The sequence below is a fragment of the Patiria miniata genome, unplaced genomic scaffold (genome assembly GCF_015706575.1).
Source record: "Patiria miniata isolate m_02_andy unplaced genomic scaffold, ASM1570657v1 HiC_scaffold_3, whole genome shotgun sequence".
Classification (NCBI taxonomy): domain Eukaryota; kingdom Metazoa; phylum Echinodermata; class Asteroidea; order Valvatida; family Asterinidae; genus Patiria; species Patiria miniata.
The window spans coordinates 28634370-28650067 of record NW_024037069.1 but is presented as its reverse complement, the minus strand read 5'-3'; the positions used below and the strand labels follow the sequence as shown (position 1 = coordinate 28650067).

The window sequence follows — 15698 nt, the reverse complement described above, 5'->3', positions numbered from 1 at the left end:
TGGCCACTTCGAGGTGTCCGTGGGCGCAAAAGTTTAAAAATCGAAGTAACCACGAAATGGAATCGGATCTCACGGGTTGCCACGAACTAACCAAAATTAAGGACATGTCCTTCCGTGGGCCGATTCTCACCGGTGCTCCACGAATCACCCAAAAAGTTTTTACATATGTTGAAAAACTGAAACGTGTGCACTTCGGAAATATATTGCCGAATTGAAAACGTGTTCAATACGGCTTATTCGAAGTAATCTCGTAGTGTTCTCAAGGTTGGGCTGAAGTTACATCGGATTTTACGGGATGGCCCCGGATTGATTGTTGGCCTGTTTGACGGCCGTTTTCATTATGTCCGTGAGCCCCGTTTTTATTTATGGATTACGGACGTCAGAGTGAGCTCCGGAGTCCACGAAGTGTCCACGAGACATGAGCACGGGTTGGGCCCGTGGTGTTTCCGAGGTGGCCACGGATTACTCACGAAGTAAAAACGGGTACCACGAAATAAAAACGTACTGGCATCAAAAATCGAACAAAAAAACGGAGACCACGGATACTGTTGAAAAAATTGCATTTCCGAAGTGACCTCGCACTGGTCTTGGATTGGTGTGAGAGGGGCATTACATGCAGTGCATGTCTGAATTAATTTGCAACATGTTTCTCTGCTTTCAAAAAGAAAAATGGGAAAAAGAAGAAAAACAATGTGTATACATATATTGCTGTACAAAAATTGTGACCATTTTAGATACGACTGTAATCTCCAAGCCGGGTGACTTCATCAATACAGTTCATTTAAAGTTCACTGCCAATAAAAGGATCAAAGTACATGATACACACACGTCAAATTCATACTCAGTGACGTGCTCTAGAAAACCCAATTGGGTTCAAATGTGTTATCAATTTTCCATTAAAAATTTTTCATTAGTAATTTTTTCCCAGACTGACAGAAACACACTTCCATTCGCAGTAGCGGTACTTGACTTACATGTGTATGTGTTTTTTATTTTTAAGAAATGCTGGTATGTAATCTTGTCAAAATCATATAGAGCACAGAATGGCTCCTGTACTGTGAAATGTTTGTGTTGTGTATTAACCGGCGGCATAGCTGGGGGGGGGGGGGGGGACACCATCTTTTCATGGGTTCGCTGTTCAATACCGAAATCATTGTCATTGTAAGACATAAGGTGGCACTATTCACTTTCCACGGGACATTAGAATGAACAGTCAATCGCGAAAAAAAAAAACAGTGATTGTGTAAAAAAAATAAAAATTGTGAAAATGTGCACTTAAAGTTAAACCCTCTAATCATGCTTATGTGCTTTTCTCCAGTTGCCAAATTTACAGGGGGGGGGGGGCGCCTCTACCCCACCTCCCACGTAGCTACGCCGCAGGCATTAATACGAACGCAGGCCGATATACACGTGTATCAACCGAATATTATACCTTTTTAGGTGGGCTTGTATTTCTAACAAAATAATGCCTTACAGAAGTCTGTGGAGAAAGCTAAATGGTCAAATACGAATAACACCATCCCAACTCCAAAAATTCATCACACAGCATTACACGTAATCCTTTTTATATAAATATATTCCTATTTTACTGTGTCATGGCTGTACAGAAACTCACAGAGTGTCTGAAACTTACATTGCACACTGGCTATGGGGCTTGGTTCTTATACCAGTCGGAGACATCATACGTTGTAGTGTGGGCGACCGTTGAGCATGTCTGGTTTACCGATGATTCGACCATCCAACAAATCGGACTGGACCGTGGGCAGGAAGGGCCTGTGCTTGACCAGGTTGTCACGGTACTTTGCCTGCAATGGAACCGGCGGGAATGTAAATGAAAAGAGGTGCAATATTGAAAAGCTTGATAACGCAATATCGAAAAGCTTGATAAGGCAACAACAAAAAATATTCGGTCTCTGGTCAGACCAAAGTTCCGGAATTGACGAGGCCACGCGGCTTTTTTTTTTTCCTTCAAGCTTGGATTGTACAGACAGGGTGGGTACTATTTTGCTTTTTTGGTGTCCTCATGTACATTGGTGTCCTCCATAATTTGCCTTGGTGCTTTCGATCATTTGCCTTGGTGCAATTTCCCATTCCTTGGTGCTCTTTGGTAAAAAAAATTGAGGAGGTGCAGAAATAGAGGGCGCTGTTGGAGCTACCGCGGAACATTTTGGAAAAAAAAGAGATCAACGCGCATGATTAAAATCGACGCGCGTGCTGACCAGAGACCGACTTATTATTTTTTGGGGCCTAATAAAAAATACGCATCCTAATTACTTTTGTGTTTTTTTTGGCTAAAAAGTTGGAGCAATCCATCAAAAATCTTCCGCTGTGCAAAGAAATGACTAGTCTGAAGATCAGGCATTCACGTGTGCAGAGCCACACGAACGAACGCCCGATATATCCTAGCATGCACATTACAGTCGAGTCTCGTTATAACAAACTTGTTCGGACCTAGCCAAATTGTTTGTTTTATCAGAATTTTGTATTAAGAGGAACATCAGTCCCATTCATTGTGCATATAAACGCACAGTCAGGACCAAGGCTTTACGTTTGTTATAACCAGAATTTTGTATTAACAGAGTTTGTACTAATGAGGGTCGACTGTATATGGGACCCAGCGCACCAGCTAATCGGAGTCAAGTTTAGAAACTGTGATGTCATTACGATCAGAAATGTGGACTAAGCTGTTGATTGGTCAATTTCGCTGCCATGATTTTGTAAAATAACAACGGGTTACAGAAGAGCCAATAGAAGGCACCTACTAAACAGGCAGAATCTTGAGGTCGAGAGACAGTCTTGTTTTGCATAATAAATCTCCGTGAATATCATAGACTAAGAAATAAGACGTTCTTTGCAATTTCTAAGATATCCAACACCATCAGGCTGATGACTTGGCTGTACCTTCCTCAATCCCGCAAATTCCTCCAAAACTGCAAGTGCAGTTTTGAAGGATGCTCAAGGGTTAGGGTTCAAATAGAATGAAAACCTGAAGTTCCTCCGAAGATGATTGCAAGCTTAGAAAAAAAAAAGTCAATGAAAAAGTGTTTCTTCATTAGAGGATGGGAAATTTAAATAACCATTTTTTTTATCTTCAAATAACATGAAAACAACTTGGGATTACAAAAATAACGTCAATTTCATTTAGTGGATTGTTTTTAAGTTGGAAGTTGTCAGACATTTGATTCCTGCCTGTGTACGGTAGTTCTGTGGGGATTTTTGTCCCCTTTTTTGGGGTGGGTGGGGTATTTGAAAACCAAAATCACACTAAAAAAATCTGAGATTAGGATGTAGATGGGGATGTGTTTGTTCGTTTTTCGGCTTCTCTTACCAAATTGTAACACAGCACGCCAAAGATGGCTGTCATCATGCCCATGACATTGATCAGGGTCACGGGGTTACGGAGCATGAGCAGTGACAGCATGATGACAAAGATGCGCTTGGTGGCGTTGGCGATGGAGTAGCTGAGCGGGGAGATGAGGTGCAGAATACTGAAGGCAAAGATGTTCTGTAGGAAGTTGAAGGCCCCGCTGGTTAAAAGGAGGGACAGAGTCCAGACCCAGTTGACTTTATGATGCTGTTGGGGGCAAAAAATACAAATAAAGTGAACTTTCACGGAGTTAAATATTAATTTTACCTCTGAACTGTAGAGTAGATCACTAGCAGGTATCTAAGTAACTGACCAAATCATTGTTCAAAAGCTTACTTGGCACTAAACTCCCCGGGAAATTATTTCTTCTGTCATGCTGCCATTTTGAAGAATGCAATCAACAAAAGTCACTTCCAAAGATGAGACGAGTGATGTATTTTTGGAAATTTCCGTAATTGGGTGAATCCTTGAAAGGGTGCGCGCAAGCGTTGACACGACGTACGCGCGCGTGATTGCTATTATTCGTCGGTTCAGTGCGCGACATCGCCTAGAGCTGCAATCGGCTGAATGAGAAGATGTCCCGGATGCTGATTACGGTCGCAATTCAAAATCTCACTTGGCAATTTTTGAATTGAAATCAAGATCCTAGAATACTGTTTTCTCAGAATGTATACAGCATTCACTGAGCTAAAACTTCATCAGGTTAGTTATTAAGCGCCCATCTTTAGAATTTTGAGCACTTTTGTTGCTTCAAACGAAACAAATGCACAAATGACAAATGATGTACTCTACCTTTATATGGTAAGGGGGGGGGGTAATTTTTTTAGCTGATGTCTTCCCCCTTTTTGAAGCCAATTTAAGTGTAAAAACCTAATCATCAAAAGTCAATCACAGGTCTCACTGCCAAGCGTGTCTCCAAGACAAGTGGCATGCTGAACTGAGAACAGTGATAAAAACACTATTTTATCACCATTTTATCACTATTTACAGGCATGCACTGGAAATTTAGGGGAAAAAACGAGGAAACTCCAAACCACACAAGACTTTGTACAGTATTTTCAATTTTTAATGGCATTCATGAGAAGTAAAAAAACGAAGAAATCAGCTGATCCGAGGAGAGGTTGCATGCCTGTATTTATCAGCTGTTACTGGTCATGCTGGTAGCCACACTTGTGATTTGACTTGTGACTGAACTGTGATTGACTTGATTACAACGGCGTTAATGGGAGGGGGTATCGAGGAGTCCAGTCTACCCCCTTGTCTTTTTGCGCTGACCAGGCCTGGGGATTAAGTTCACAAAAAGACGAATGAACATTTGTGTGGTTACCATATCTCTGTCTCGGAGTATTCTCCTCAGATCAACGACCATCCAGATGGGTAGAAGCATGACAGAGGCCAGCTGACTGATGATAAGTAGAAGGCGTAGATGATGAATGCCGATATCCCTGAGCGCCTGCAGAAAACAAAAACAAACAAACAAAAACAAATAAACAAGATAATAAAAAAAAACAAATTATCGAACAATTAACCACAATGATCGTAATTACATCAGGGGACAATCTACGAAAGAGCTGCAAAGCAGAAAATGTCGCTTAGCAGATTTTTTTGCTCGGCAAAATTCAGTAGGAAACCAGTCACAGGCAATGTACAAGGCATGAAATGTTTTCTTTCTTTCTGACTTTCCAAGGAGCTATCACCCTTTCCACCAGATTTTGAAGTTGTACAAATGGCTACAGCTTTGCTGGAAACACATAAAAAGATTGCAAATTGAAACAAAAGGAAAAGGACAAAAAAAGGGAGGCCGGACAAAAAAGGAAGCGGGCGGGGACAAGAAACTGGCTTATTTGTTTTTTATATTTGTTTTTTATATTTTAAATCTTTGATCAAAGTGTGTTTGTCAGAAGCCATCAACCTGTATGCATGGTATACACATGTACATGTACATGTATCACATATGCCACGTTTCACTCACAAATTCCTAATGCAGGCAATATTAACAATATCGCCAAAATTGTAGAGGGATACATGTCAGCCTACATGTACATGTACCTGTACCGGTACATGTATTAACTTTTACTACTAGAAATTATGCATTTTCTTTACAACTCAGTATCAAGTCAGCACAAATGATCACTGACTGAATGGCAGCCATATGATTATACAATTTAACTGCAAAGACAATAAAACAGAAATTGTCAGACTGCCAACTGCAGGCTGGTTATATCTGAAGAGTGTTCCAGTGGTCACAGGTATAACCCTACTCCAGTCTATTGCTTTGCGTAACCGTAACTCCCTAGCGTCTTTTACTAGGAACTGGACCAAGTCCATCAAAATCGATCAATCAATCACTGTGCTTCCAATACAAAACTGTATATGAAACAATGGAATCCACCACTGACGCACTGGTTGACATTCATGGACTTGCTACACATGACTATAATCACAATAGCAGTACAGGAAGCTAGGCAAAATCAATCGGATACCCCAAGCACTGCTTCAGGCCATTAGGCCCAAGTCCATCATAGTCCATCAATATTTAGTCACGCCAGGCCTTCTGGACCAAGTCCCCCAAAATCCACCAAAATATAGGGGGATGGATTTTGATGGAGTTGGGGTGGTTAGGGTTAAACTATATACTTACGTACCAATTGTATAATAACATAAATGCTAAATGTACACAAACATGTAGTTTTGATCATTAAAATTTGCATCTGGCCCTACAAGCACATAATACACATAATACAGTTAACAACTTTCAGGTTTTCTCTGTGAAAATCGGTAGACTAAAAAAATGGGTAGATTAAAAAAGGGGGTACACATGTGTTGGTTGGATGGTTAAGAAGATTTCTGATAATTTTGGAGGTCATCAGCTGAAAATAGAAAGTCAAATGTATACTCTTATACACGCGTAGTTCCTGTTTTTTTTAATCATAACAAAAAATCACATGCACATGTTGATATTTATCACTGGCTTCATTAGAGTAGTGCAACTTGCACTTTTACTATAACAGGCCCCAATTTTCCTAGGAATTTTCCACACCCTCTAGAGGGAGTTACAGCAGGGTTAAAGGGAATATACAACATTTGCAAACATCGAAAAATAAAACTACCAAGTTTTTACGAAATACCTTACTAGGATGTTGGTAAATGACAGTCTAAAGCGTCCTGTAAAATTATGGCACCTGGTGTAAAGTCATTTTCAAGAAAATGATATTTTTGTATACATTTCCTACGGTTGTCGGCCGACCACCGTTGGAAAAACCTAACTATTTTTCAACTACGGCTCAAATTTACCATACGGCTCAAATTTACCATCTGTTTCAGTCCAAATTGTTTGCTATTGGTTACATGTTCATGAACAGGTGCAGGCCAGCTTGACTGGCTCCCTTACCTTACAATTTTCCGGCATTTATAAATTGATCCATTTCATCTTTAGTGCAGTCAGGGAACCAGACTACTTGAACGTTTTTGTTTTTCTTGGTTTTCCAGCATTTTCGAACACAAAACTTCAAACATGTCAGTGAAACGACATTTTGATCTATTATACTAACCCCTCAAATAGTTCATTTCTGAAAATTACAGCAAAAGCCAATGATGTACATTCCCTTTAACCAAATGGGCACCTACTGACAGGATCAGCAATGTGAACAATAACCGTGTGCGTCGGTTCATGGAGTGGGGTTCGTACCATGGGTACATGTACACAAACAGTGTGTTGTCAATGGATAGCTATTGAATTGATACTTGAGCCCTCAGTGAACGTATTGAAGGAAACCAAACAAATGTAGTGCCTCAGTTCTATTTTGCACAAGTTGTGTATTTGACACACCCATTGCATGCAATTTAAAACTGTGGATCAGATAATCCTGGTTTCATACATGTGACAGTGTGTAATGCTGTACTGTACAAATGTATGCACATGTACATGTATGTAATGCACTCTTGTGTACATATGTATACATAGTATACATTTTGCTGTATACAAATGTACATACATGTACCATCATACAGTAAGGCCTACAAAAAAAAGTCTCCGGTTTCTGGTATGCGCGCGCGTCGCCGTAGCCATGCGCGTCGGCAAAATGGAAAAGTTTTTTTTTTCAATGAAAGATGATGTCTCAAAACCGCCAAACTCACTGGTTTGACTGGAATCCTACTGCTGCACAATTTAACGTGTTTTTAGATTGGGTTGTGGTCGAGAATAAGCTTTATGTGGCCTCTCTGGACTCCCATATATTTGCAAAGTCGGGCACCATTTGCAGTCATCAGCCGACATTTGAAGCAAAAAAATCAGGTAAAAAAAAAAAAAGCTGCGTCACCGCACCACTTTTTGGGCAAGCTCCATACCAGAAACCGGAGACTTTTTTTTTTGGCCTAATGTAAAAATGCTGAAATCCTATCTGAACTTTCATGGCCATGTGATTCTCTAAACATATTTAACTGTCCAGTGTTCAGCAACTGGCTATCAAGTCACAAATTTAAATGTTTGAGTTTATAAATATTTGGAAAGAAAGCATGGAACGTGTTAAAATAATATAAATAACCTGAATGCATTTGTGCTTCCTAAATGTACATGTAGTCATGTACATGTACCAGTGCACAAAGATCAAGTTTTCAAGGTCAATATTAGTGCTGGGCGTGTAACGCGAGTACTCAAATACTCGTGAGTAGCATTTGCTACTCGTTGTTCTACTCATGGTTTTTCATCTAATCGAGTACTCATCCTGGTGCGAGTTGAGGTAGATAGTCGCGAGTAGCAATTTGTTTTACAAGTGCTGACTTAAAAGAAAGTAACCACTTGAGATTTGTGTGTCAAACTTGTCTTTTGTCTTAATACGTCCCCGCAATAAAGGAATCACTACCTCCATCTGTTTCCGTGGGAGTCCACTAGCACTCTCAACAAATAAATTTTCAAGTAAAATGAGCCAACATTTTGCGTAGTAAGGATATCTCAGTGCTGTAGAATGTGGTGTGTCTTCCATCATGTCCATGCTGTTTATTCATGTAGAAACTTCTTTCTCAGTAATGTTTATGCCATTTTTCCCTGTTTTGATGGGAATTTAGTAAACTACTCGCGAATACTCGACTACTCGTGAGTAATTTCTCTGCGAGTACTCGAGTAGGAAAATCTACTACTCGCCCAGGCCTAGTCAATATACAATTTATAAACTATTTTTAAACATGGAGGTTTTCCTACACCCATGCTTTAAAGGGAATATACAACATTTGCAAACATCGAAAAATAAAAGTACTAAAGTTTTTACGAAGTACCCTACTAGGATGTTGGTAAATGACAGTCTAAAGCTTCCTGTAAAATTATGGCACCTGGTGTGGAGTCATTTTCAAGAAAATGGTATTTTTGTATACATTTCCAGCGGTGGTCGGCCGACCACCGTTGGAAAACCTAACTATTTTGCAACTACTGCTCCAAATTTACCATTTTTTATTCAGTTCAAATTTTGTTTGCTATTGGTTACATATTCATGAATGGGTGCAGGCCAGCTAGACTTGTTCCCTTACCTAACAATTTTCCGGCATCTGGAAATTGATCCATTTTATCTTTAGTAGAGTCAGGGAACCAGACTACTTGAAAATTTTAGGGTTTTTTTCTTGGTTTTTCCAGCATTTTCAAACAAAAAACATCAAACATGTCAGTGTAACAAAATTTGATCTATTATAGAACCCCTCAAATATTTCATTTCTGAAAATTACAGCAAAAGCCAATGATGTACATTCCCTTTAAACATGATAAGCTGAACTTCTGAAATTCAACATTTCTGGAATTGTCAATCATCCTACATGGCAACTTGAGAATTGAAGGAGAACACTGCGAACCACTGTGTTCTGTGAGAAAAGAATATTAAAACCGCCAGGATCCTGGTGCGACTTCAAACCCTATTAGTGGACGGTCATAATCTATTCAGTTCTACTCTGCATGACAGTTTGGTTGAAGCAACCGACCGTGAAGATGCGGGGAAAAAAAAATACCCACTCACCTTTTTAGAATATACGTTTTGTAGCGCAAACGTGACGGTGGCAACAACTGCCATTGTGAGTCCTAACACGTCAAAGGAGGCTTCTGTTAACGTCGCTACCATCACTCCGAATATGATAGGAATGAGTGATAGGTATATCTGGCCAAAAAGAAAGAGAGTACATAAAGTGGACTGTTAATATTTGTATTTCGTAGCAATGATGGGGTGGATGCTGCGTAATATGAATGTGAAATTCACAAAATGTTACTTTGTTTATGTCAATAAACCATGCCTAATTACATTATTGTGTACGTTGTTCTGATGCTATTATTAGATTTGTACTATTTCAACGAACATTTTGTCCTCAGCATTAAAGGGACATCACGGCCTGGAATACGCCCACTTAGGCTACAAAATGCATTTTTAACGAAATGATATTTAATGGAAAGGGCATTCAAAAGTAGAATATAACTGGTCGTTTTTGTGTTATTCTTGCGAGAACCATGCATGAATGAATTTCGGGGTTCACAATTTTGTCCCGAAAAAATCGAGCTGTTCAGTGTTAGTAGTGATTCCAACCGCAAAGTAGTTCACCTTCTGCGGATGTGTAAGAAACAACATTTGTGCATTGGTGCTGTGTGTAATTTATGCAACACACACGGCGTGCATTGTACATTGAATGAAAACGATAGGAAATACGTATGCGTACGGTACTTCATCGTGTCCCATGTAAACAGCCATGTTTTTTTTTTCTTTTCTCAGGAATGGTAATGCATTTACAGGTTACAACATTGTTTATATTGTATAAGTACACAATCCAAAACAGGAAATTGTCGAGGATTTCAGGCCGTAATGTGTCTTTAAGCGCCATGACATACATGTATGCATGATCAACAATTCAACAGTTGGTGAAAATTGAGAAAGAAGAATAAAAACGAAGGTCATGTTCAAACAAGTCCAATAAAATGTTTAAAACAATGCATGCGGTATACATGGGCGTGTACGTTCCTTTCTCAGGCATGCAACTGGGAAGTCACAAAAAAAAGAGGATATTCAAATCTTTTCAAGACTTTGTACAGTGTTTTCTATTTTCAATGGCACACATTGGAAGTAAAAAAAGAGGAAATCAGCTGATCCGAGGAAAAGTTGCATGCCTGCTTTCTTCATGTTCTTGTTTTGTCAACAACAGACACTAGGGTGTTGTGTAGTCAAGAGGGAACCACCCAAATTATGGTGGACCAACGTAATTCAGCCAGAATAAAATGCCCTTCAATTGAACTGAACAACAATCAATGCCATTATGGTAGGCTGCACAGAATATAAACTTGGTTGAACGCATGTCTACCACCTGGACTATGCAACAAAACATCAGACCATGGCCTGCCATGCGTCAGCCATGCATGCATTCATGCCATTATTTTTTAAGCATTTGGGACAGTACAGACCTGCATGCGAAACTGCTACAGCTGCTGAGCTCACAATGAATTTGTCTACTTTGGCCAGTGTTGGAGCAAAGGCTTTGACCCTCAAGGCCAAGGCCAAGGCCAAGGCTTTGACCCTCAAGGCCAAGGCCAAGGCCAAGGCTTTGACCCTCAAGCCTCGAGGCCAAGGCCAAGGCTTAACCCTCAAGGCCAAGGCCGAGGCCAAGGCCCTGTTTTATGAAATGACCACTGATATAGAACTAATTATAGTCACATGAGTGACACATCACGCAAGGGCGGATCCAGAACACGATTGGGGGGGGGGGGGGCAACAAAATTTTGGTGTCCCCCCAAAAATAAAAAGTGAGTCATAAAATTACAGCTTGGGCTTCGGGGCCCGCCCGAAAAATGTTTGGATTCGAGATGCTCTGTGGTGCGATTTGAGGTAATTTCTGACCATTTTAACCGATGTTTTTTGAGGAAAAGATGGTGGTGTACTCATTGCCTGCCTTTATTACGACGTCACATAAAAAACATGCTTTCGTTTTTTTTAGGGGGGGTCATTGCCTCTTTTGGCCCCCCTGGATCCGCCCTTATCATCACGATTGCTCGTTACGAAGAACAACATTTCTTTAATTGCAATCAACATGCTCGCATAGGCCTACACCGTTTTATGACTGCACTGAATCTATTAAAGTATAAGTTCAGGTTTTCATTATGGTTTAACTAAAAAAAAATAATGATTTACTTCTATATTGACACACAATTCTCCCAAGTGTAACAAAAGGGAGATCCAAGAAACTGATTTGGGAAATTTTTATTTGCTGGCCCAACATGGTCAGAAATATCAGCATTATCTAAACCAGATACATGCAAATCTTTAGCACTTATCAGGGAGACAAATACAACCAATCAGATTTAGGCCTATTCCATAGTTATATGCAATTAAAGTGATCATCTCATTAGCCCCACAAGTGTACGGAAAATTTTTGCAGCAAATCTACTACAATGGTAACAAAATATGATGCTACTAAAGTGGAAGTGTGCCCAACACACAAATCTATAGGGTGCTTCCCTCCTCCATGGTAATACGATTAAAATGGTAACAGCAAAATTTCGAACAGATTTATCTGGAAAATGCAAAAATCTATGGGCCTTGAAGAGCCTTGACTCAAAATTGCAAGGCCCTGAACCCTCAAGGCCAAGGCCAAGGCCAAGGCTTTTGCCCTCGAGCCTCGAGGCCAAGGCCAAGGCCCTAAAATCCAGCCTTAAGGCAGCCTTAAGGCCAAGGCCCAGCATCAAGGCACTACATCACTGACTTTGGCATGTTTGGCAGCCCACTTTTTAAATGCTAAATTTAATGATTTGTTCAAAAAGAATGAAAATGTGCTGTCCTCAAATTGGGATATCTGTTGCCTGAAATCCATAATTTGTTGTTTGGACAAGTTTATTCATGACCAAGATAATAACATCAGTTAAAAAGTTCATAGTCATTACTTTTTTTCTTTTTTTTATTTCTTACAATGCAGCAATGGGGAAAAAGACACTTAAAGGGAATATACAACATTTGCAAACATCGAAAAATAACACTACTAAGTTTTTACAAAATACCTTACTAGGATGTTGGTAAATGACAGTCTAAAACATCCTGTAAAATTATGGCACATGGTGTGATTTCAAGAAAATGGTATTTTTGTATACATGTACATTTCCAACAGTGGTCGGCCGACCACCACTGGAAAAACCTAACTATTTTTCAACTACTGCTCCAAATTTACCTTTCTTTTCAGTCCAAATTTTGTTTGCTATTGGTTTGATGTTCATCATGAACGGGTGCAGGCCAGCTACACTGGTTCCCTTACCTTACAATTTTCCAGCATCTATAAATTGATCGATTTTATCCTTAGTGGAGTCAGGGAACCAGACTGCTTGAACATTTGTCTTTTTCTTGGTTTTTCCAGCATTTTCGAACACAAAACTTCAAACATGTCAGTGTAAAACAATATTTGACCTATTATACTAACCCCTCAAATTTCATTTCTGAAAATTACAGCAAAAGCCAATGAAGTACTTTCCCTTTAAAACTGAGACAGAGTTTGAATATTACTAGCAAGAGAGCTGTGCAAGGTTTTAGTTTATAATTACTGTATGTCAATGTGACTACTTAAAGGGAATATACAACATTTGCAAACATCGAAAAAAAAAACTACCAAGTTTTTGCGAAATACCTTAATAGGATGTTGGTAAATGACAGCCTGAAGCATCCTGTAAAATTATGGCACCTGGTATACTGTCATTTTCAAGAAAAGTGGTATTTTTGTATCAATTTCCAACGCTGATCGGCCGATCAGCGTTGGAAACAACTGGCTTTTTTTCAAATACTGGCCCCAATTGACCATTGCACTTGTTTGCAATCGATTACAAACCTATGAACGGGTACGAGCCAGCTAGACTGGTTCCCTGACCTTACAATTCCCCAATGTATGTAAACTGCTCTGTTTCTTCTTATATGGAGTCAGGGAACCAGACTACAGGAAAATGATCGTTTTTCTTGGTTTTTATAGCATTTTCGAACCCAAAACCTCCAAAAAGTCAGTGCAACTATATTTGCTTTATATTTCCAACCCCCCAATTCCATCCATTTCTGAAAATTACAGCAAAAGCAAATGATGTATATTCCCTTTAATACTTGCAGATTCCATTAACACTGGTGGTTGTGCAATCAACTTGGCGTCTGTTGAGACATGGTTCACTGGTTTTGTACACCTACATGTAAGGCCTAAGGGGGAAAATTCTATCTTTGGTTTACAAAACACCACGGATTACAATGCGCACAATTGTGTAGCTATGCCATCTATCACTGGAGATTGATGTGGTTACTTACTGTAGTTGTCTGTTTTTCTTTTAATATAAGTCTTGATAACAATACTGTGAAGATGGGCATTGTGGCTTTCACTGGAAAAAGAAAATAAAAATAGAGATTAATAACAAATTTGATTTAATAACACAATGGAAGAAGAACTCACACAAAGTCCTGTTTTTGTTCAGAAGAAATTTGATACAGCTAGCTAAACTTGCACTAAATTTGAATTACATGGACTCCAAGCCAGTTCGACATTCCAACCGCGCATGTGCACAACCAGATTTTACTATTTTTTTCTTTTAAATGCACACAAGACTGAGCAATTTTCGTGCAATCGAAAAGACAACGGAAATTTTCATTCGCACAAAAGCTTGGACACACAAGGCACCTAAAACAATTCGCTGTCTGAACATTTTTTTTTTGAAAATGTTACTTTAGAACACAACGATCTCTTCGCTGGTACTGCTTTTGCCCACATATGATGAAAGTTTATACTGCGCAGTTGGAATAACCTGTTAACCAAGGACATTTCACAAAATTGTGGATTTGAATTTAAACTAAAAAAATATAGGCCTATACTAGGCCCATAGAGAGAGTTTATCATCTTCTATTTTAATTTTAACATTTAAAAATATATTATTATGGAAAGAATGTTGCAACCTGACACTGCTTTTTTTTCCCTTCATATATCATCACAATGATGAAGGTCAGTCGATGCAAAAAAAAGATAAGACATGAATCTGGGACTGAGAAACATTTCCAATTTTGTTAGGAAATACTTTGAAAAATGTTCTTGACACTCCATGTACAAATGTAGACTTTGTACTCAACCAATGAAGTAGCGTCAGGTTGCAACATTCTTTCCCTTACCATGCTTACCAACATGTTCAAAGTTAGCCCCATAAATGTGGCCTATTTACTGGACTGACTCCGTAAACATAGGCCACACATCCACATGTACAAAAATCATGTCGACGGAGCCAAATTTTGATTTTCACATTTAGGCTTAGTTTGTAGGGTTTTTTTGCTTTAGAAGCATACTCACCCTCTTTACAGGCTAATCAGAAAGTGCTGCCTTTTTCAGATGTCTAATTTTTGTGAAATTTCATGTTGAAATTTTGATACGCAAACGTGTAAAAATGAATCTGGAAATTTCACGAAAAATATACATCTGAAAAAGGCAGCACTTTCTGATTAGCCTGTAAAGAGGGTGAGTATGCTTCTAAAGCAAAAAAACCCTACAAACTAAGCCTAAATGTGAAAATCAAAATTTGGCTCCGTCGACACGATTTTTGTACATGTGGATGTGTGGCCTATGTTTACGGAGTCAGTCCAGTAAATAGGCCACATTTATGGGGCTAGTTCAAAGTGATCATCGTGATCATCATGATCATGACATATTTTTCTACTGACTTTTAAGTGAAACCGTGGAGCTATACTATAGCTCCACCATGTCCATGGTGCAGGTGACACAAAAAAAGTTTTCCAGACCAATGACATGCAAATACATGAAATAGGCCGTAGGCCTATGTCATGTGTTAAATAATATTGCAAAAAAAATTGCAGGAATTTACCTGTGTGAGCGAAAGATATCGATACTTTCAAAATACTAATTTCAGCCGAGACGGAAGAGAAGAATTTGCCGAAAGCCAGCGGTACGATCAGCTGGTAGAAACTCCGCTTATCTACGATATCCGGCTGCGGCACATTCCACAGTCTGAGTACGGGCGCCAGGAGCACAGCCACGGCCAACATGTGGCACATGGACACGGTGGTCGGGTACGGGAACTGACCGAACAAATGTTTGTTGATGACGTTCTGAAGCAAGCTGCTGGTGTACCACATCACACACAGGAAGAAGATCCGCACGCCGAACCGGTAGATGTTCTCTGTGCCGGCCATGTTGTTGTTTTTCTCGATGTTTGAGGGGCAAGTGGTATCATCAGAGTCTGAATCCGCCATGTCCGTTCGGCGTTTCGATCGGGAATAAAAATGTGGCCATGTTGCAAGTTCCACGTATTATGAGCGCGCCAGTCATCAACAGAGGTCGCTGTTTACACGTACACCGTACA

At 39.6% G+C, this 15698-nt stretch overlaps 1 protein-coding gene across 1 annotated transcript; it reads right to left on the bottom strand.

The window, feature by feature from the left end:
- Positions 1–1103: 1103 nt before the first annotated feature.
- On the bottom strand, positions 1104–15666 carry LOC119737914 (solute carrier family 35 member E1-like). The gene is made up of 6 exons (XM_038212565.1): positions 15201–15666; positions 13648–13718; positions 9364–9501; positions 4695–4820; positions 3329–3574; positions 1104–1805 (listed from the first exon to the last, which is right to left on the bottom strand). The coding sequence occupies exons 1-6, from the start codon at positions 15586–15588 to the stop codon at positions 1680–1682; spliced, it is 1095 nt and encodes a 364-aa protein (XP_038068493.1). The 5' UTR covers positions 15589–15666; the 3' UTR covers positions 1104–1679.
- Positions 15667–15698: the final 32 nt, after the last annotated feature.

Bases quoted from the DNA above. Each gene is read 5' to 3' on its own strand.
- LOC119737914 (XM_038212565.1), bottom strand. From the start codon at position 15,588: ATGGCGGATTCAGACTCTGATGATACCACTTGCCCCTCAAACATCGAG. The intron at 3,575-4,694 runs GTAACCACACAA...TGCCCCCAACAG, and splicing joins TACTCCGAGACAGAGATATG to CATCATAAAGTCAACTGGGT. The intron at 1,806-3,328 runs GTAAGAGAAGCC...GTTCCATTGCAG, and splicing joins GCGTGCTGTGTTACAATTTG to GCAAAGTACCGTGACAACCT.